At 42.7% G+C, this 17,622-nt stretch overlaps 9 protein-coding genes across 9 annotated transcripts; 5 read left to right on the top strand and 4 right to left on the bottom strand.

The window, feature by feature from the left end:
• The first annotated feature begins 33 nt into the window (after positions 1-33).
• On the top strand, positions 34-1,387 carry V2V93DRAFT_369047 (5-formyltetrahydrofolate cyclo-ligase family-domain-containing protein). The gene is made up of 5 exons (XM_066909928.1): positions 34-279; positions 344-502; positions 556-780; positions 831-986; positions 1,040-1,387. Exons 1-5 carry the CDS (start codon positions 105-107, stop codon positions 1,324-1,326), a joined length of 1,002 nt encoding a protein of 333 aa, XP_066766222.1. The 5' UTR covers positions 34-104; the 3' UTR covers positions 1,327-1,387.
• V2V93DRAFT_369049 (uncharacterized protein) lies at positions 1,078-2,169 on the bottom strand. Its single transcript, XM_066909929.1, has 4 exons — positions 1,953-2,169; positions 1,783-1,887; positions 1,612-1,690; positions 1,078-1,553 (listed from the first exon to the last, which is right to left on the bottom strand). Exons 1-4 carry the CDS (start codon positions 1,977-1,979, stop codon positions 1,498-1,500), a joined length of 267 nt encoding a protein of 88 aa, XP_066766223.1. The 5' UTR covers positions 1,980-2,169; the 3' UTR covers positions 1,078-1,497.
• On the top strand, positions 2,153-5,965 carry V2V93DRAFT_369053 (armadillo-type protein). The gene is made up of 5 exons (XM_066909930.1): positions 2,153-2,491; positions 2,598-2,690; positions 2,748-4,800; positions 4,859-5,577; positions 5,641-5,965. Exons 1-4 carry the CDS (start codon positions 2,351-2,353, stop codon positions 5,500-5,502), a joined length of 2,931 nt encoding a protein of 976 aa, XP_066766224.1. The 5' UTR covers positions 2,153-2,350; the 3' UTR covers positions 5,503-5,577; positions 5,641-5,965.
• Positions 5,966-5,975: 10 nt separating this feature from the next.
• Positions 5,976-10,014, top strand: V2V93DRAFT_369055 (uncharacterized protein). Its single transcript, XM_066909931.1, has 3 exons — positions 5,976-7,119; positions 7,181-7,721; positions 7,777-10,014. The coding sequence occupies exons 1-3, from the start codon at positions 6,137-6,139 to the stop codon at positions 9,898-9,900; spliced, it is 3,648 nt and encodes a 1,215-aa protein (XP_066766225.1). The 5' UTR covers positions 5,976-6,136; the 3' UTR covers positions 9,901-10,014.
• Positions 9,971-11,134, bottom strand: V2V93DRAFT_228897 (SDR family oxidoreductase). Its single transcript, XM_066907064.1, has one exon. The coding sequence runs from the start codon at positions 10,820-10,822 to the stop codon at positions 10,040-10,042; it is 783 nt and encodes a 260-aa protein (XP_066766226.1). The 5' UTR covers positions 10,823-11,134; the 3' UTR covers positions 9,971-10,039.
• On the bottom strand, positions 11,104-12,644 carry V2V93DRAFT_369061 (SDR family oxidoreductase). Its single transcript, XM_066909932.1, has 2 exons — positions 11,538-12,644; positions 11,104-11,476 (listed from the first exon to the last, which is right to left on the bottom strand). Exons 1-2 carry the CDS (start codon positions 12,314-12,316, stop codon positions 11,446-11,448), a joined length of 810 nt encoding a protein of 269 aa, XP_066766227.1. The 5' UTR covers positions 12,317-12,644; the 3' UTR covers positions 11,104-11,445.
• A 1,094-nt stretch (positions 12,645-13,738) lies between these two features.
• V2V93DRAFT_369065 (uncharacterized protein) lies at positions 13,739-15,129 on the top strand. The gene is made up of 3 exons (XM_066909933.1): positions 13,739-14,169; positions 14,230-14,321; positions 14,389-15,129. The coding sequence occupies exons 1-3, from the start codon at positions 13,869-13,871 to the stop codon at positions 15,001-15,003; spliced, it is 1,008 nt and encodes a 335-aa protein (XP_066766228.1). The 5' UTR covers positions 13,739-13,868; the 3' UTR covers positions 15,004-15,129.
• A 143-nt stretch (positions 15,130-15,272) lies between these two features.
• Positions 15,273-16,554, top strand: V2V93DRAFT_369067 (nuclear pore complex assembly-domain-containing protein). Its single transcript, XM_066909934.1, has 4 exons — positions 15,273-15,508; positions 15,563-15,786; positions 15,839-16,048; positions 16,102-16,554. The coding sequence occupies exons 1-4, from the start codon at positions 15,349-15,351 to the stop codon at positions 16,429-16,431; spliced, it is 924 nt and encodes a 307-aa protein (XP_066766229.1). The 5' UTR covers positions 15,273-15,348; the 3' UTR covers positions 16,432-16,554.
• On the bottom strand, positions 16,427-17,608 carry V2V93DRAFT_369071 (mitochondrial glycoprotein). Its single transcript, XM_066909935.1, has 4 exons — positions 17,391-17,608; positions 17,201-17,328; positions 17,084-17,142; positions 16,427-17,019 (listed from the first exon to the last, which is right to left on the bottom strand). The coding sequence occupies exons 1-4, from the start codon at positions 17,542-17,544 to the stop codon at positions 16,566-16,568; spliced, it is 795 nt and encodes a 264-aa protein (XP_066766230.1). The 5' UTR covers positions 17,545-17,608; the 3' UTR covers positions 16,427-16,565.
• Positions 17,609-17,622: the final 14 nt, after the last annotated feature.

Genomic DNA, 17,622 nt, shown 5'->3' on the forward strand with positions numbered 1-17,622 from the left:
CCTAAATAGACAAACCTTAATTGATGCCATCTTGCAACCTTCAATTCTACACGTATGCCTCGACAATTTCGAACTCAACTCTTCAGCCGATTTTAGCAGATAAAATGCGAAGCCCACGCATTGGACGGTCGCTGCTGCAATCTACTGAAGAGCTTGTAGAGTCAAAGCTAGCAAAGGCTGACAAAGTGGACGAACGAACCGTTTCATTAAAGAAATTGGTTCGGAAAGAGATGTGTTCGCGTTTGCATCAAATCTCTGAAGAATCACTCATTTCACAATGTGAGTTAGTTCATTAGATAAGTATAAAAGCTCTAATATTAACTTTCTGAATGAAATGTTATAGCTGAAGATGTCGGCCGAAGACTACAGCAGCTCAAATCGTATCAGCGTGCAAAGAATATTGGATTCTATCTAAAGCCATATCCGGGAGATGGGAAGAAACGAAATGACCTACAAACAGGAATCATGACAGAACGAATGATTTATCAGGCATTTCTTGATGGTAGATTGCCCAAGATCTTTGCATATTGCTCAATTATTAATCAAACTACGCAGGCAAAAATGTGTTCCTGCCTCGAGTTATACCTACAGTCGAAATGTCATCCGAAAATTTAGAAATTATACAACATATACAGAAAACAATCAACAAACACAAGTCGCCATACTTGCCATTTATATCTCTACAAATGAATCAAATTGACAATTACGAAGTATCCCGCACCCTTATTGAGGGTCACAACCCGAGAAAGCCGCTCAAAGAGCCGCCGCCGGGACTTGACGGTACGTTTACGTAGCGTTAAAAATGATGCTTTGATATTAATTAATTGCAGCTCTTGACTCGACGGGACTTGATTTTCTGGTCGTACCTGGTCTAGCGTTTGGCTGGAAAGGACAAAGGCTAGGTTCCGGACGAGGATTGTTTGACAATTATATTACATTTCATCGTGCATGGTCGAGTAGCATGCAGCTAAATTTTCCAGTCATTGGTAAGCCCTTTTATGGATGATTTATATCGACGTGTCGCTAATAACCTTCTTAGTGGGACTGGCTTTAGAGGAGCAGATCTATCCTGACGATGAACAAGACTGGTCGCCGATTAGCGACTATCATAGCGAATATGAAGATATAGAGCAGGTCCATAATAATGAGATGCACTCTCGACGGCTCAATTCAAGATCCGGGCAAAAAGGAAAGGAAGTACCGAGATTTATACCGCATACGGAGCATGATGCGTATGTGGATTTGGTGCTCACTGCTACTAGACAATTCGGAACACTAGCAAACTTAGGTGCTCATTGGAACCATAATAGCGTCAATGTGGGGTGATATTGTAAATAATAAATTGAAATGCACGCATGTACATATAGTATAGCCAATCTTAATAGCCAATATATTTTTGCCGCTGTCCTAAGTGGAGCAGTACACATGCCCACTACTATTGTCTCTTTATCTTACAAAAACCTCTGCGACCATACAATCGCGCCATACATATCATTTCTAAGACTCCAGGCTTGAAATAAGTGTGATGTTGTCACCCTTTAATAATATTCGACCTAGAATTCGAAAAGAGATTAGCTTTGCTAGTATGTCGGCGCAAAATCAAAGACTGACCTAGAGCTCTTCGCAAATTTGTCTTTTCATTTACTTCTGTAGCATTATCAACCACGAGGTTCATAAACTCATCGAATCCCTGTGTTGATTAAACAGTTAGCGCACAAGCAAAAAAAATGGATACCCCTTCGATGATATTTGATCTGATCAGAAGACTTCATCAGCACCTACCCGAATTGTTCCCTCGACACGAGTTTCAGTCTGCTCGTATAGCCAAATTTGAACCGTTGAGCGCTGCTGAAGTAACTTGAAGATGAAGTTGATGGGAGGGATCATCTATTGACAATTACAAGTTAATGCTATCAATATTCAAAAAGTGTCACACAAATCCATAAACTTACCACCCGCTGTTGCCGCCGGCCAGACATATTTTAGAGTATTTCTAGATTATAATTGCGAAACGGTCAGTGATTGGAACTTTTTTGTTCTGATCTCTAAGAGAGGTTAGGAATGAGTCGTGGAAGAGAGGGCTCAAACTGCATATGTGAAGGAACTTTTCTTGACCTTTTCCCCTGACCCAGCTCTAGTATGTCTCAATATCCAAGACAAACTTCGAAGCAAGCTAGACAATCCCAACCTGAATTGTTTTTCAAAAAGTGTATTGGCATCATTCTGAATAGTTCAGATTATATTTGCTAATTGAGCAGGATTAAGTCTCTGATCATTGTCTTTTGCTCTTTATGACTCTGGATTGAGCAATCTGGATCTAGAGAAATAAATTGTGAGAAGTTATATCAGGATGGAATCATCTGCATCCACTTCGGTCAATGATCCTATATTGTCACCACTGCTACAAGCATTGAATGCATTGTATTCAGGAAGGTCTGACAAGCAGACCAAAGTTCAGGCGGGACAATTCTTGGAACAGTTTCAGAAATCGGTAAGCACCACCATAGTTCTACTACTCTCTGCAATTTTACATCTTTATTACTGTTTTGTCTTATCACAGATGATGAATCAGTTTACTAATACACTACATCTTATAGCCTGAAGCATGGACTGTTACGCACAGAATTCTATCGTCGCATTCACTGCCGTTGGAATCAAAAGTATTTGCTGCGCAGACATTACGTAGTAAGGTATGCTAAATAACGTTTTACTGTTAGAGGGAGTAAACTAACCTGGACGGCGTCCAGATTATCTATGATATGCATCAATTACCCCAGCAAAATAAGTTGGAACTTCGCAACTCTCTAGTTGCCTTGTTAATCTCATATAAAACTGGTCCGAAACTGATCGTTACTCAGCTCTGTCTAGCACTCGCCAACCTTGCGATCCAGCTTACGGATTGGAAAAATGCCATTGCAGAGGTAGTTACATCTTGTGGTAATGATGCATCTTCTGCACCCATTGTTCTTGAATTTCTCAAAGTACTTCCCGAAGAAGCCAGCGATATCAAAAAGATTCCGCTATCTGGAGACGAGTTGCGAGACCGCACAATGGAGATTTTGCAAAATAATTCAAACGAAGTAATGAACATTTTAATTGCGTATGTGGAGTCTGCTGATACTCCGAAGTCATCGCACGCGCTTATTTTCGAGTGCTTGAATTCGTGGCTGCGCGAGGTACCACTGGCTCGGATAGTAGGCTCGCCATTGCTTGGTCTTGTCTTCCAGGCGCTTTCAAACGACGATTTATTTGATGCCGCAACTGACTGTGTCTGCTCAATGATTCGCGAGACGCGAGATGTTGATGAGTCAATGGACGTTATTCCGACATTGTACACTAAAATTATGGAGCTACGACCAAAAATTGCATCTTGCGCCGAAGATCCTGAGGCATTTCGGAACTATACTAGAATTTTTGCAGATGCAGGCGAAGCATGGCATATGCTTGTTGCTCGTAGTCCCACGGAGTTTAGACCACTGGTTGAGGCGGTTGCTGAATGCGCGGCATACGACAATGATCTTGAGGTTGTGCAGTTCACATTCTATTTCTGGTACTTGCTGAAGCAAATGCTGGTGCTGGACCGCTATGAGTCAGCACGAAGAGAGTTAAAGGAAATCTATCTAAGCTTGGTAGATGTCATTATTGGCCATCTCAAATACCCGTATGAAGAGCATGGTGGTGATTTGTTTGGTAATGACAAAGAACAAGAAGAGAAATTTCGGTCTTTCCGACATGAAATGGGTGACGTTTTGAAGGATTGTTGTGCAGTTGTTGGTGCGTCTTTAGCGTTAAGGAAAGCATACGTTAGAGTGAATGACTGCGTGCAGGCACAGAAGAGCGGTCAGAACGTGCCCTGGCAAGATATTGAGGCCCCTATTTTCAGTTTGCGGGCAATGGCGCGTGAAGTTGATCTTGATGAGTCGCAAGTCATTCCACAAATTATGGATTTGTTAGTGCAGCTTCCAAAACACCAGAAAATTCAGTTTGCTGTGATATTGGTGCTCGGAAGATACACCGAATGGACGGCTAAACATCCGCAGTATTTGGAAATGCAACTTCCGTACATTACTAATGCTTTCCAGGATGGAGATGCGGATATTGCTGGTGCAGCAGCGCAGTCGATGATGCACTTTTGCCGGGATTGTGGTCAGCATTTAGCCCAATTTATTGATCAGCTTCACAGTTTCTACGAACAAGTTGCTCCCCGGATTCATCTCGAGTCGTTATATGATCTCACAGATGGAGTTGCGCACTTAGTAGCCGCCCAACCAATTGAGAAAGTATATGATTCTTTGAAATCGTTTTGTATGCCGATTGTTCAGCGATTATATGTCAGGACCAGCGAACAAATTGATGAGGCAAATTGTCGCAAGGCAGCAGATGAGCTTGAGTTGCTTGATACATTTGCACGATTGGTACATCCTAGCATAGAGCAAGGGGCTGTTAATCCATGCATGCAATTTTGGATTGAGATTTGGCCACTAATCGAGTCATTGCTTGCGACAATGGGCAGCTCGACTTTTGTGTCTGAGCGGGTTTGCAAGTTTATGCGGACACTCATGCAATCTTATCGTAATGATTTTTATCCGTTATTGCCTGCTGTTGCGGAAAAGCTTGTTGAGAGTTTCGAGAAGTATCATTATGGCTGTTACTTGTGGGCAAGTGGAATCTGTGTGCGAGAATATGGTAATGAATATTCCGATAAAAATACGCAGGAATCAGTGTGGAATTTTGCATTCAGGCAGAGTATTTCCATGTTTAAGTACATGAGCACAATCAATATTGCGGATATTCCTGACGGTAAGTATTATGAAGTTGTGTTTCGAATAGGAGTTAAATGCTAATAATTTTAACATAGCCATCGAAGACTTGTTCCGTTTGTTGGCAAACTTGATGACAAACTATCCTTATAGATTCTTACCTTCAGAGCTTTGCAAGCCGTCAATTGATGCTGCTTTAGCAATTTTTGCTACGGAAAACAAAGAGCCTATTTTTACTGCCATTGATCTGTTACACGATATATTTTCTTATGGATTTAAGACGCCTCCGCGATCAAACATATTGTTCAATGAGCCCGGTGAGCAGTTCTATGAGGCCAATGAAGTGCCATTAGAAATTCAATTGCTTGTAAAGCAAATGATTATGGCCGAAGGTGCGATTTTTACTCAACGAATTTTCTCTGGTCTTCTTTATACATTCCCTCGAGAGTGCGTCTCTGATGGAGTCAGCGTACTACTTGTCGTTCTTTGTCTTGCTGGATTACCTAGTTCGGCGCAGTGGGTTGACACGACGCTTGGAATGTTACCGCCTGGATCAATTACTCCTCAAGAACGAGCTAAGTATCTGCAAGATCTTGAAATTGCGATACAGAGTGACGACATGAACAAGCTGAGAAGACAGACTATGGATTTTGTGGGGTGGTATACGCGTAGAAACATTACGCCTCGCAGCGAGGTGCGGCGGATTGGAGATATTAGAGATATGAAGTTCAATTACAATTAAATAAGCTTTGCTTTAGACAAGGCTAATGTATGATGGATGGGACCAGCAGAGGGAAAGTGAGGTTGATGCATTTGTGTACGTATAAGATGTTAGGAATGAAAATTATAGTTGCCTCTGACTATTGCTGATAAATTCCAGATGTGAGATATCAAGAGAGGTTATCGCCTTCAAAATATATTTGCTAGCGCAATAAGTTGCTTGGCACTACGTCTCTGTGGTCACTGAGATGCGTTAGTATCGACCAGAGCTTCTCAACTTATGAATGTACAAACAGGCGCTATTTTTACTATCATCAAATCTAGAAATATTCAGATTGATACATTTGTAAATTAATCGTTTTGTTTGTATCCACAGAATAATGAATGTAATTGTCTAAAGAGCAGCTACCGCCTCGGTGGCGATGCTGAGCAATCCGCTGAGGGCACAAAGCTCGCACAAACCTTGATTGCTCACTGTTCTCGCGACTCGTGCTCCTTTGAGCCAGTTTTACCAGTTTCTTAGTTCTCTACAAACTTTCATGTTCGATGATGAAGCGCTGAGCAAAATTCGCCTTCACTTGGCATTTTCAAAAAATTTAGAGACACGAGAATATAAAAGAAGCAGCACCACCGCTTAATATTCACTATCTAAAGCCATGGACGACCAACTCATTGTCTCTGATCTTATACATGTTCGCAATATCCACTGCGGTTCATGCGTTAAAGCGATATCGTCCATTCTCAGCTCCCTTTCACCTCCGCCAGTCAAAATAGTCACCTCTGTTGCCGATAAATCTGTTCGCGTCGACCACTCTGATGAGCTCTCTGCCGACACAATTCGCTCAGCTCTAAAGCATGGCGGCTTTGAGCCTGTCCTGTCTGAATCCGAGGCCACGCAGTCTCATAGCACGCTTATTAACGCCGCGTTTTCTTCGAAACCTTTTCCTTTTAATGTCGCTGCAAACTGGTATCGTCGACGCAATCACAGACAGTTTTGCGACTCCTGCCATTCAGACCACGCGCCGCTTTTCCAGCGCAAGAAGAAAGCATCCGACTCGATAACCATGACCAGTGTGTCAGACGATAGTGAGCAAGAACAAACAACAGAATATCGCGCCATATTTTCTATCGGGGGCATGTCTTGTGCGTCATGCACTAACGCCATAACAGCATCAGTTAAGGAGATGCCCGGTGTTTTGGATATTGGCGTTGATCTTATTGGAAATTCAGCCACAGCTGTACTTGCTACCAAGAGCTTGGCTGATGACATTAAGGAAACTGTTGATGATATGGGCTATGAGTGTGATATTGTTGAAGTCTTACCTGTTGCTAATTCTGGGGCCGAGCAAAAAACATGGAAGGTCACTGCGTCTATTGGTGGCATGACTTGCGCTTCCTGCGTTTCAGCCTTGACAGAGTCATTCAAAACTTTGGATTTCATATTGGAGACAAACATCACATTGTTGACGAACTCTGGAACATTTGTTGTCAACACACCAAAGAAGTTAGACGTCATTCGCGATACTATCGAAGATATTGGCTATGAATGTGGCGATATCAGCATCACCGAGGACAGATCTACTGTGTTGAAAGCTCAGTCTCGAACAATTATGATTCGCGTCGATGGCATGTTTTGCGAGTAAGTTTCTTCCTATTGTTGAAAATATACAAATCTTCACCCGTGATTAATCTTATAATAGGCAATGTCCCAAGCGTATAAACGAAGCTTTGGAGAGCTTTGGGAAGGCTCTTGAAGTTCATTCGGGTCCTGTGACAATTGATAACAATATCATTCGTTTATCATATGTTCCTACAATTCCAACAATTACGTTGCGTGCCATCGTCAAGTCGTTGAGCGATCTATCAAATCAATTCACATTCACCGTCGTGCATCCTCCTACCCTCGAAGAGCGTGCTCAGCAAATTGCGGTCCAGGAGCGATATCGTCTTTGTTTACGTCTGATCCTGAGTGTTGCAGTTGCTATTCCTACCCTTATTATTGGTGTGATCATGATGATGGTGTTGCCGCAGTCAAGTAAATATCGCATTTGGGCAATGGAACCTATATGGGCCGGGCGAGTCGCCCGCGGTGTCTGGGCTATGTTTATAATGTCTACATTTATATATTTCTTTGCTGCAGATATTTTCCATCGCAAAGCTTTAAAAGAGCTTCGAAGTCTATACAGGCCTGGGGTACCGTTCACTCGGCGACTATTCCGCTTCGGATCAATGAATTTGCTTGTAAGTGAAATATTCCTAGATATGTGTTTATAAATGTATGCTAATGCTGTCGCAGATGAGTTTGGGTACTTCTGTTGCGTATTTTGCCAGTATTGCTCTCCTGGCTCTCGAGGCTACTGCGAAGCCAGAGAGCGAAAGCGGCCATTCCGAAATGAAGAGAGACTCAAATATGAAAACACAGAGCTACTCTACAACATATTTTGATTCGGTTGTTTTTCTCACTATGTTTCTTCTTGTTGGTCGTCTTCTTGAAGCATACTCCAAATCGAAAACCGCTTCTGCGATCTCTCTTCTGACAAGTCTTCGTCCACGAACTGCACTATTGGTCGATACCGAGACAGACAGAACAGAAGAGATTGGTATTGATTTTCTCGAGATTGGTGATACTGCCAGAATTCTCTCCGGCATGTCGCCTCCTGCTGATGGTGTAATTATAACTGGCAGTGCCGACTTCAACGAGGCAGCATTGACAGGAGAAGCCTTACCTGTTGCCAAGGGGCCTGGAGATCAGATATTTGCTGGTACATCGCATGCCGGCGGAGGTCCAGTTACTATGCGAGTTGAGTCACCTGAAGGTGGCACTATGCTCGATCAGATCACAAATGTAGTTCGTCAGGGTCAGATGAAGCGTGCGCCAATTGAGCGTGTTGCTGATGTACTTACCGGATACTTTGTTCCGGTTGTTACTTTAATTGCAGTTATTGTATTCGTGGTCTGGCTAAGTCTAGGACTGTCCGGCTCTTTGCCTGATCATTATCTTGACATTGATGTTGGCGGATGGCCAGTCTGGGCACTGGAATTTGCTATTTCTGTCTTTGTTGTGGCATGTCCGTGCGGTATTGGTCTTGCTGCTCCGACTGCTATGTTTGTCGGTACAGGAATCGCCGCAAAAAATGGTATTCTTCCGCGAGGCGGCGGTGAAGCATTTCAGGAAGGCTCACAAATTGACGTTGTTGTTTTTGACAAAACTGGAACTTTGACGCAAGGAGGTGCTCCGAAGATAACAGATACGTTGTTTTTGTCTGACGAATGCAAGCCGCTTGCAATTCAGATTGCACGTGATTTGGAGTTAAACTCGACACATTTGCTGGCTAGAGCGTTGCTTGATTACGCAGAGACAGAGAATGAAAAGGGAAACGCAGACTTAGAAGTTTCGTCGGAAGATGAGAAAGAAGACTTATCTGCTTTGTCCGAATCCGATAATGCCGACGAAAAACTAGCGCCCTCCGTCACTCTTGTTGGCACTGGGAAACACAATTATCGAGTTCATCTTGGTCCTGTCAAGGTTGATGATATCATGGAAAAGGCTGGACGTGGTCTGCGGGGACGAGTTGCTGGTCTTCAGAGCGGCGTTGCAGATGAAGAGCAGATAGTGGAAGCAATCATTGGTAATGAGAAGTATATGACGGAGAGCGGCGCGGTGATGTCATTGGCGGAAGACGCGGCGATGTTGGAGTGGAAAAAACAAGGAAAATCAGTGATGCTTCTAGCTGTCAGGCGAAGAGCTGAGAAGGATTTCAAGGTATTTGCGCTTTTTGCTGCTGCGGACCCTTTACGTCCAGAAGCCAAGTTTGTCATTGAACAGCTGCAAAAGCGCGGAATTCAAACTTGGATGATTTCAGGTGATAATGAGATTACAGCGAAAGCTGTGGCGAGTCAAATTGGAATCCCAGAGTCGAATGTGATTGGTGGAGTTTTACCTCATGAAAAGGCGGAGAAAGTGACGTGGCTGCAAAAGACGGCTTCGGTGACGAACGGCGACAAACGAGGTTTTATGCTTGGACGAAACCGAAAAGAACGTTCTGTTGTTGCAATGGTTGGTGATGGTATTAATGACGCTCCGCCTCTCACTGCGGCTGACGTCGGTATTGCTATTGGATCTGGCTCTGATATTGCACTTTCATCTGCTAAATTTGTCTTAATGTCTTCTGATCTTACGCAAATTTTGAATTTGTTTGATATCTCTACGGTGGTGTTTAGACGCGTCATTTTTAACTTTTTATGGGCGGGAATTTATAATATTATTGGAATTCCTATTGCCGCAGGAGTTATCTATCCAGCTAATCACGCAAGGTTGGCGCCTGCATGGGCTAGTCTTGCTATGGCTCTCAGCTCGGTTTCTGTTGTCTGCTCTTCTCTGGCCTTGAAGCTTTATCGGCCAAAGAAGTACGTTTATTAATCTGTAATAATGTTTTATGTTTGTTATAAATAATAGGTGTGTGTGATATGCGAAATTCTATATGTGGAAGCTTCTTGGCATTTTGATAGAAATAATAGCAATGTTTTTAGTTACTATGAACGTATTTTCGTTATTTCAATTACATAACTGTTGTTCCACCGTCGATGACCATAACTTGGCCAGTAACGTAGCTAGAAGCATCCGACAGAAGGTATAATACCGGACCTACTATCTCCTCCGGTGCTGCCAATCTCTGCATTGGAATTTTACTCAAGAGCGGGCCTCGAAGTTCAGGATCAGCAAGCCTGGAAGCAATCATCGGCGTTAAAGTTAGACCAGGAGCGATAGCATTGACGCGGATTTTCTGATCAACGTAATCCATCGCTGCCGCGCGTGTAAGTCCTACAACTCCATGCTTAGCTGCAATATACGCCATTGCTAATTTGTCGCCTACTGTACCATGCGTAGATGCCGTGTTGACAATTACACCTTTTCCACCTGTGTTTATCATAGCAGGAATTTGGTATTTTAAGCAAAGAAATACACCTTTCATGTCTATATCAACCACGCGATCGTATTCATCTTCGTCGACATCAGCTAATAGCTTCGGCGAGCATAAAATTCCAGCGTTGTTGAATGCGTAATCAATCCGACCAAAGGCAGCTACAGAAGCATCAATAAACCCTTTGACCGAAGATGAGCTTGCAACATTTAGAGAGTAGATCAAATGCTTCCTGCTCTTATCTTTTTCCAGAAATGGTCGAACAGTCTCGTCACAGCCGTCGGTATTGATATCTCCGATGCAGATTATAGCTCCGGCATCTAGAAGAGCGCGAGCAACCTCTCGGCCTATACCACCTGCTGCACCAGTTATTAGAACCACTTTGTCCGTGAATTGTGTTGCCAATGAGTTTTGCGACATCGCTGTTCGATTGACGAGTTAAGGAAGATCAAGGATCGAGTTTAGTAGTTTTATAGACATCTATCCGAGGAGGGACAAAAGCAGACTAGTCGCTCATTCTCTCAATTCCATATTTACGACAACTGTTCATCTGAAAAATATTAATTTTCAGTGAACCCCGCTCTATGTTCGGGTAAGTAAAAACTAATCTAGATACAACGTAGTCAGGAGTAACCCCCGTACTTTCGATGTGGTACAAGCGCCATAGTCAGCAGTTAATGCTTCATAACCGTCTGGCCAAGCTTCTGTTTGTATGGAAGCAGAGATGGTGGAAACTTGACTGAAGTCATTGCAATTGAAAAGCAATAACGCTTGCAGCTGTATTTTTCTTCGTGATTTAGTGATTGGGGTGGATTGCAGAGAGAATCCGGCTAAACATTAGCAGTCTTGCTAAGATAAATCGGATGATGTATTTTTTTTTAAAATTCCTGGAGATAGTAACAAGCACAATATCATAGTATAACACTGTTGTCGTTTAGTAATTGCCTCTGACTCCTGTAACAAAAGTGACAGGACTGTCTCAAGTCGCAAAAAAAAGCACTCAATCATCACAAACTATTAACTTGTACTCCTGTGCTTGCAAGTCAGTACTCGCTCCTTAATTTTGACTTTAGCGTGCGTTGAATGATTAAAAATCGTTGCCATACCTTATATATGTTCTGATATAAGTCTCTAGTGCATTGTCATCCCGCCATCGACAGTCATAACATGTCCAGTAATGTAACTTGAAGCATCAGACAGAAGGAATAGTGTCATACCCACCATCTCCTCTGGCATAGCTGGTCTTTTCATAGGAATATTAGACAATAACGGACCTTGATACTTAGGATCAGCAAGCCAATGCTCTGTCATTGCTGTTTGTGTCAGCCCGGGTGCCAAAGCGTTGACGCGAATATTTTGGTCGGCATAGTCCATTGCGGCTGCACGCGTGAGTCCCACAACTCCATGCTTGGCTGCAATATAGGCAGCTGAGAGCTTGTCGCCAACGATTCCGAGTGTTGACGATGTGTTGACTATGACGCCTTTGTCGCCAGTATTGATCATAGCCGGGATTTCATACTTCAGACATAGAAAGATTCCTTTCATATCAATGTCGACCACTTTATCATATTCAATTTCATCGACGTCTGCCAAAGGTTTAGATCCACTCAAGATCCCAGCATTGTTGAAGGCGCAGTCAATCCGTCCAAAGGTAGCTACCACAATGTCAACAAATCCTTTTACAGAGGACGCGTTGGTGACATCTAGAGCGTAGATCAAGTGCTTTGCGCTTTTATTCTTCTCTAGATACGGTTGAACGGTTTCTTCACAGCCGTCGGTGTTTACATCTCCAAGGCAGACTATAGCGCCGGTCTCCAAGAGAGCACGAGCTACAGCACGACCAATTCCGCCCGCGGCTCCAGTAATCAGTACGACTTTGTTTAAGAATTGAGTTAACTGCAGATTCTGCGCCATCGATAGTTGAATCAAAGACTTGATTGCTTGATCCAGAAAGCATAAGCGTATATCCAGGTACTTGTATAAAATTCGGACGTGGGGAAATATGGAATACGGCTAATTAGAGACCCACCCACGCCAAAAGGTGTCGAAAAGCTGCTGTCATTGATTTCGTGCCTGAACAGGCCTGGTTTCCGGTGGGTTCATCGGGTAAATTGGCTACGTCATCGTAAACTGCAATTTAGGTTAGGTTTAGGCTTACATGCTTAGATCTGTATTACCTAATAAAAAGTCTTGTAGTGGAGAAATAACGAGCAAATGGTGGTTCTATCAGAATAGATCAACAAGAACATGATGTAATTGTAATCAAAATATATATATATAAACAGCTATGACCAGGTTTTAGTAGACGGATATTGGGATTCTTGCTTGAAAAACATGAATATATGGCTGAAAAAACAGTGTGGAGTGTCGGCCACCATTTTTTTGCAGAACGATATCTGGAAATTCTCCGTCAGATTTAGCCTGCCATTGTATACCGCAGAGGCAAAGTAGTTCAATTCACAATTAGAGATCACACCAGCTACTCACTATTGAATCCGCATCTGATGCACAATTTCTCCAAGAAGTCTGTATAATCCCATTAACTGATCATACTTCTCGCCCGGCGTTAGTACTGCGCTATGAGTGATCTCGTCAATTCTATCTTGAGTTGCTCTTTTCCAAGCAGTGCAGTTTTTAGGTTCAGTTAACTTCGAACAGGTATAGGCGATAACGACTCCGGGTGCGTGCACTGAATTGACAGCGATGTTGGAAGGTAAGCAAGTAGTTCCTTCCTCGTAAAAATTCATCTTTGCAATTGAGATGCTAAAATAAAATAATATCGAAAGCAATCACAGGAGAGTAGAAGAAGAAACACCGGGATGCGGGCCTCTTGACTGCTTGCGATGTAGGCGCACAAGGGCCGAGTCCTTTCTCGTCCGGTTTGACAGAAATAATACAGTGTAACCTAGTCCTTGTCCGAATCCGCGCATACAAAAATGCTTTTTCAGTTCATATATACGAATATCTATTGCTTCAAGTTTTGAAATCTTCGAATGGCTCTGAGCCTGCTTGGCGATAAGCGGGCTTGAGAATAGAGGCAAGGACCGCGTCTACAGCCTGAACTTGAATAATCAACATTTCTGTACCCTAGACTCCACTTCTTAGAAGACTGCGCAATGATCTCTTCCAAACGCTGATAGCTCTCAGTAGGACTCTGGACTTTAATTTATAGACTTAAAAAACTAGCTCTGAATTGTAGTTCTTCTTATTGGTACACCCCCAGAATATCTTCATCAAAATGAGCCGCACGGCTAATGACGGATAAGGTTTAGGGTTCTGATTCCGCCACCCGACGGACTACCCGGCGACGACAAAAAATGAAGGCGATGAAAATGCCGTCGTGTAACGATACGATAAATAAACCTACTTCCTCTCGTCTGTCTCTTCTTCCGGCTGCCTACTTCTCTCTGACGTGAGTTGCACGTTCATTTGAAATTCTTTAGTTTGTACGAAACATATCTAAAGAATGGGATCAGCCATCTCAAAGTCTACCAGACGGTATCCATCTGCCGGTGCGCGTGGAGGCCTGGAAAACTTGTTGAAGACTACAAAACCTCAACCTCTTCCAAAGCTTGAGCGTCCAACAAAAACCGGGATTAAGCAAGAGCCGGAATCTATAGAGTCTGTGGTTAGATCTGCTAATGTGGCTACCAAAGTGCAAGAATGCGCTGGGACAGAGAATATTACGATAGATGATCTGCCACCTACGACACGTCCTGAAACGGTAAAGGATCCGGATCTTGGATTACAGGATTTTGACACACCAAGTAAGTCTAACAATATTGCGCCGAAACACTTGCTTTTTTTTTACTAATACGAATACATAGGCGGTGGCTATAATTCTCAGTTAAATACAATGCTTCAAAAACTGGGGCCAGTCAACATGGGCGGCAATATCACCCAGTCAAACAACTACCTTGTACGGCTTTTGTGATCCCAGCACACCTTTTTTTTTTCTGAGTATCAGTGCTAATGCTAATGCTTAGAACAACCCCGTTGCTCAAATGTTCAAAATTCGCGATGAAGTAGCACACAGAGGAAGGAAAGAGCAAGAGAATTCTAATTTACGCCGAGCACTACTCTCACCGGGGGAACTATCGGATATAATTGCGGCATCGAAACAAGGTGTTCCGCAAGAACGCTTGCAAGAAAATTTTTACTTAGAGAATGATGTGTTGAGCAAGCTTGGTACAGCATTTTCAAGATTTCAGGCTCCTGCGCGAATAGATTCTACGGGCGAGGAAGAAGCAGCGGATGACTTTGATGCGCTCTTGACGCATGGTTCAGATTATATGAATACGGCGCTTGATACTCTGGCGAGTCACGACGGAGCAAAGGCCGCCTCGACTACTAATGGCGTCAGTGGGCATCAAGCCACTAGCAAGCAGATAGTTCAGGATGCTGCAATGCCAGCAGACGCTAGGAGGGCGATTCCTCAGGAAGAGGATGATTTTGATAGGCTAATGTCGCATGGTGAAGATATAGCACATGAGGTAAAATCTCAGGAGCCGACGGCGGCCAAGGTTGATAAACCTTCGGATGGTCGCTTGCCTCCTGAGTACATTAGACGTTTTTTAGAGCAAGAGAAGGCCTCGGGATAGAATTGTAATCAAAGTCCGTTTTTTTCAGAAAGGGAAGGTCAGAGATGGGCGTTTTTCTTTCATATTTTTAACGAATAATCTGTGTATATCGATTTGCTAAGAAATAAAAATCAAATTAAAAATAAACGAATCATTACTGATCTTTTCTTAACCATAATTTGTTCTCTTGTCTATTTGAGGATCAGAGTAGTTATGCGCAAACAGTTTTTTCAAAACCGTTCATATTCAGGGGTCACTTATTTACAGAGCGTTGATCTCACTTCCCAATAGCCATATCTACAGTCAGAACCGCCTGCTTTTTTTTCTACTGCAGTGCTGACACGATACTTCAAAGGTTCAAGAAAAATGAGTGATGAGGTTTTAGATGCGTTTGATACGTTCGTTAGCGAGGATGAGGTGCCATATAGTCACCAGATCAATAGTCAAATTATCATGCAGCGGAACAAGCTTGACGGATACCTTTTTTTTGATCTTCTCAGTGCTGAATTAGCTGGCATTAATGACAGTATGTGGTATGTGAATATTTTCTAAATCTAAACAATTTATTCATGCAGTACAGTACAATCATATTATCCTCCACAGTCGTTAGATATGCTTCGTGATTTGTTTACGCGCATCGTGAGCACCGAAGCAGACGTATTAAAACAACGGTGTTTGCTATATTATATTAAAAAAGACATGAACGAGGAAGCCGCAAGCGAGTTTTGTAATTTGACTGCCTTCCCGTCTGCTCATAGAAAACTGATCGATGGTGTCTATGCTCTTGACCGGTTTGATTTTGAGGTACTTTACAGCTATAGCTCGACAATTAAAGATCATTCGCTAACGCTTTTAGAATGCGATGAAAAATCTAACTGTACCAGGGGTACAACTTCAGTTTACTGAGAAGATACTCTCAACACTGCTACGATACTGTGAAAATGGTCCTTTATATGTGCGGATGTTTGTATTCTCTACTAGCTCTCCGCTGCCAACAGATACATGCAAAATGCTTTATCTAGAAGCTCTTTCTCAAGTTTCGGCTTCATCAGCGCTTGATTTTGTGGTACGTTTACATTGTCCTACTATCTCTGTGAATCTTGCTAACTGCAACTACAGAGAACTATACCGGTTGAGGATCGCGTAATTTACCTTCAATCAATGATCGACTTTTGCCTCTCTAGCGATATGAATACAAGTGCATATGATATTGCAAACTTACCTCTATTTGAATTCGAGGAGGACATGGTGATTGGCTATCTTTCCGCTCGACCAGATGCTACTTCAAAAAATATTTTACTTGTTCGGGAACTTCATCGCGGGCATGCGCAACATGCCAAGGAAATAGCTGGAACTATGAAAAATCAGATATCTTTTGGCACAAAAAGGACGACACAATGGGCTGAAATGGCAAAGCGCCTTAAAAGCAATCCTACGCAGATACTTTAAGTTTATGTTTTCAAAAAATAAAAGCTCCTGGAGATATACTATATACATTGAAAAACAAGACAAGATAGGCCTATCTAGATCAGTTTCAAAAACGAAAACAATTTTTTTCTTCAACATTTAAAACAATTAAAGAATCATGCAGCGATGAAATCCTTCAAGTTGGTCAAAGACTGAAGGTACAGACGCGACTCCTTAACCTGCGCATACTCGACAATGAAATTAGCCAACTCATCATTGATGCCAAGCTCCTCAATGTATTTGTAGAAAGCCTCATTCAGACGCTCATCAAGATCTTGGAATGGGGGACCCCAGTAGCTAGTGCGCTTGGTGTACTCGTCTTCAGCCAGCTCAGATAAAGCAAGCTTGGTATCGTTGAAATGCGAAACTTGATCAATCATGATCGAACCCTCCTGTGCAGTGGCATCGATGACAACTGTTCCAGCCGAAGGTTTGGTGATGTAAATTCTGACAGGAAGACCAGAATCTCCGGGATCAAACTCCTCGTCAAACTCCTCGTTATTCTGGTCTTCTTCTAGCTGCTCATTAAATGCGTTATGAACATCGGAAGGCACAAATCTGACAAGGACGCTGCAAATTACAGAACGTTAAAACTTGAAGATCATCCAAATGTAAAATACTGGACTAAACTCACTCGACTCCGTCGGTCTCAGAGGTTAACGAAACTGAGTCTTTAAGCGGATCTTCAACAAGCTATATATGTGAGTAAATATCTCAACGGTCTTTAGAGAAAGCAAGCAACTTGAGATACCTCAAATCCACAATTCTGAAGACTAGCTGCGAGATAGTCAGGAAGAGTTTCCCATTCTTTCTCCTTGAGCTGCTTGGCTTCAAAATCAACCTCGTCAGACAAGATATTCAACAGCTCATTTTTGGTAGCTACCCAAACAAGAAGTTAGCTAACTAAGTCACGGAATACAAGTCAATAACAAAATACATACATTCGGGAGTGCCTTTCTTGGCCAATAAGATAGGCATAGCAGAGAATGATCTCATGGCAGAGTTGATCATAGGGCTGCTACGAACGGTGGTAATTCCAACAGTCGTAGGCCTGACACAGCGCACAAGAGCGCGAGCAAACAAACGAGAAGACATGACGGTTCAATTAAGCTGATCAGCACAAAAGAACAAGCAAAGATGTGGTAGTTTTGTGACGAAAAATAATTTCGAGAA

The sequence above is a fragment of the Kockiozyma suomiensis genome, assembly GCF_038497685.1.
Source record: "Kockiozyma suomiensis strain NRRL Y-17356 unplaced genomic scaffold V2V93scaffold_6, whole genome shotgun sequence".
NCBI lineage: Eukaryota > Fungi > Ascomycota > Lipomycetes > Lipomycetales > Lipomycetaceae > Kockiozyma > Kockiozyma suomiensis.

Excerpts from the sequence above, each read along its gene's own strand:
- V2V93DRAFT_369065 (XM_066909933.1), top strand. The coding sequence starts at position 13,869 with ATGGGATCAGCCATCTCAAAGTCTACCAGACGGTATCCATCTGCCGGT. Across the intron at positions 14,170-14,229 it reads ACAGGATTTTGACACACCAA|GCGGTGGCTATAATTCTCAG; the intron begins GTAAGTCTAACA and ends ACGAATACATAG. Across the intron at positions 14,322-14,388 it reads CCCAGTCAAACAACTACCTT|AACAACCCCGTTGCTCAAAT; the intron begins GTACGGCTTTTG and ends GCTAATGCTTAG.
- V2V93DRAFT_369055 (XM_066909931.1), top strand. The coding sequence starts at position 6,137 with ATGGACGACCAACTCATTGTCTCTGATCTTATACATGTTCGCAATATC. Across the intron at positions 7,120-7,180 it reads GTCGATGGCATGTTTTGCGA|GCAATGTCCCAAGCGTATAA; the intron begins GTAAGTTTCTTC and ends ATCTTATAATAG. Across the intron at positions 7,722-7,776 it reads TCGGATCAATGAATTTGCTT|ATGAGTTTGGGTACTTCTGT; the intron begins GTAAGTGAAATA and ends ATGCTGTCGCAG.
- V2V93DRAFT_369049 (XM_066909929.1), bottom strand. The coding sequence starts at position 1,979 with ATGTCTGGCCGGCGGCAACAGCGGGTG. Across the intron at positions 1,888-1,952 it reads GCCGGCGGCAACAGCGGGTG|ATGATCCCTCCCATCAACTT; the intron begins GTAAGTTTATGG and ends AATTGTCAATAG. Across the intron at positions 1,691-1,782 it reads GTGTCGAGGGAACAATTCGG|GGATTCGATGAGTTTATGAA; the intron begins GTAGGTGCTGAT and ends TAATCAACACAG.
- V2V93DRAFT_369061 (XM_066909932.1), bottom strand. The coding sequence starts at position 12,316 with ATGGCGCAGAATCTGCAGTTAACTCAATTCTTAAACAAAGTCGTACTG. Across the intron at positions 11,477-11,537 it reads GATGGCGGGATGACAATGCA|GCTAAAGTCAAAATTAAGGA; the intron begins CTAGAGACTTAT and ends CATTCAACGCAC.
- V2V93DRAFT_369071 (XM_066909935.1), bottom strand. The coding sequence starts at position 17,544 with ATGTCTTCTCGTTTGTTTGCTCGCGCTCTTGTGCGCTGTGTCAGGCCT. Across the intron at positions 17,143-17,200 it reads TTCAGAATTGTGGATTTGAG|CTTGTTGAAGATCCGCTTAA; the intron begins GTATCTCAAGTT and ends TCACATATATAG. Across the intron at positions 17,020-17,083 it reads TCTGAGACCGACGGAGTCGA|CGTCCTTGTCAGATTTGTGC; the intron begins GTGAGTTTAGTC and ends TGTAATTTGCAG.
- V2V93DRAFT_228897 (XM_066907064.1), bottom strand. The coding sequence starts at position 10,822 with ATGTCGCAAAACTCATTGGCAACACAATTCACGGACAAAGTGGTTCTA.
- V2V93DRAFT_369053 (XM_066909930.1), top strand. The coding sequence starts at position 2,351 with ATGGAATCATCTGCATCCACTTCGGTCAATGATCCTATATTGTCACCA. Across the intron at positions 2,492-2,597 it reads TGGAACAGTTTCAGAAATCG|CCTGAAGCATGGACTGTTAC; the intron begins GTAAGCACCACC and ends TACATCTTATAG. Across the intron at positions 2,691-2,747 it reads CGCAGACATTACGTAGTAAG|ATTATCTATGATATGCATCA; the intron begins GTATGCTAAATA and ends GACGGCGTCCAG.
- V2V93DRAFT_369047 (XM_066909928.1), top strand. The coding sequence starts at position 105 with ATGCGAAGCCCACGCATTGGACGGTCGCTGCTGCAATCTACTGAAGAG. Across the intron at positions 280-343 it reads AGAATCACTCATTTCACAAT|CTGAAGATGTCGGCCGAAGA; the intron begins GTGAGTTAGTTC and ends GAAATGTTATAG. Across the intron at positions 781-830 it reads GCCGCCGCCGGGACTTGACG|CTCTTGACTCGACGGGACTT; the intron begins GTACGTTTACGT and ends AATTAATTGCAG.
- V2V93DRAFT_369067 (XM_066909934.1), top strand. The coding sequence starts at position 15,349 with ATGAGTGATGAGGTTTTAGATGCGTTTGATACGTTCGTTAGCGAGGAT. Across the intron at positions 15,787-15,838 it reads TTGACCGGTTTGATTTTGAG|AATGCGATGAAAAATCTAAC; the intron begins GTACTTTACAGC and ends TAACGCTTTTAG. Across the intron at positions 16,049-16,101 it reads CATCAGCGCTTGATTTTGTG|AGAACTATACCGGTTGAGGA; the intron begins GTACGTTTACAT and ends CTGCAACTACAG.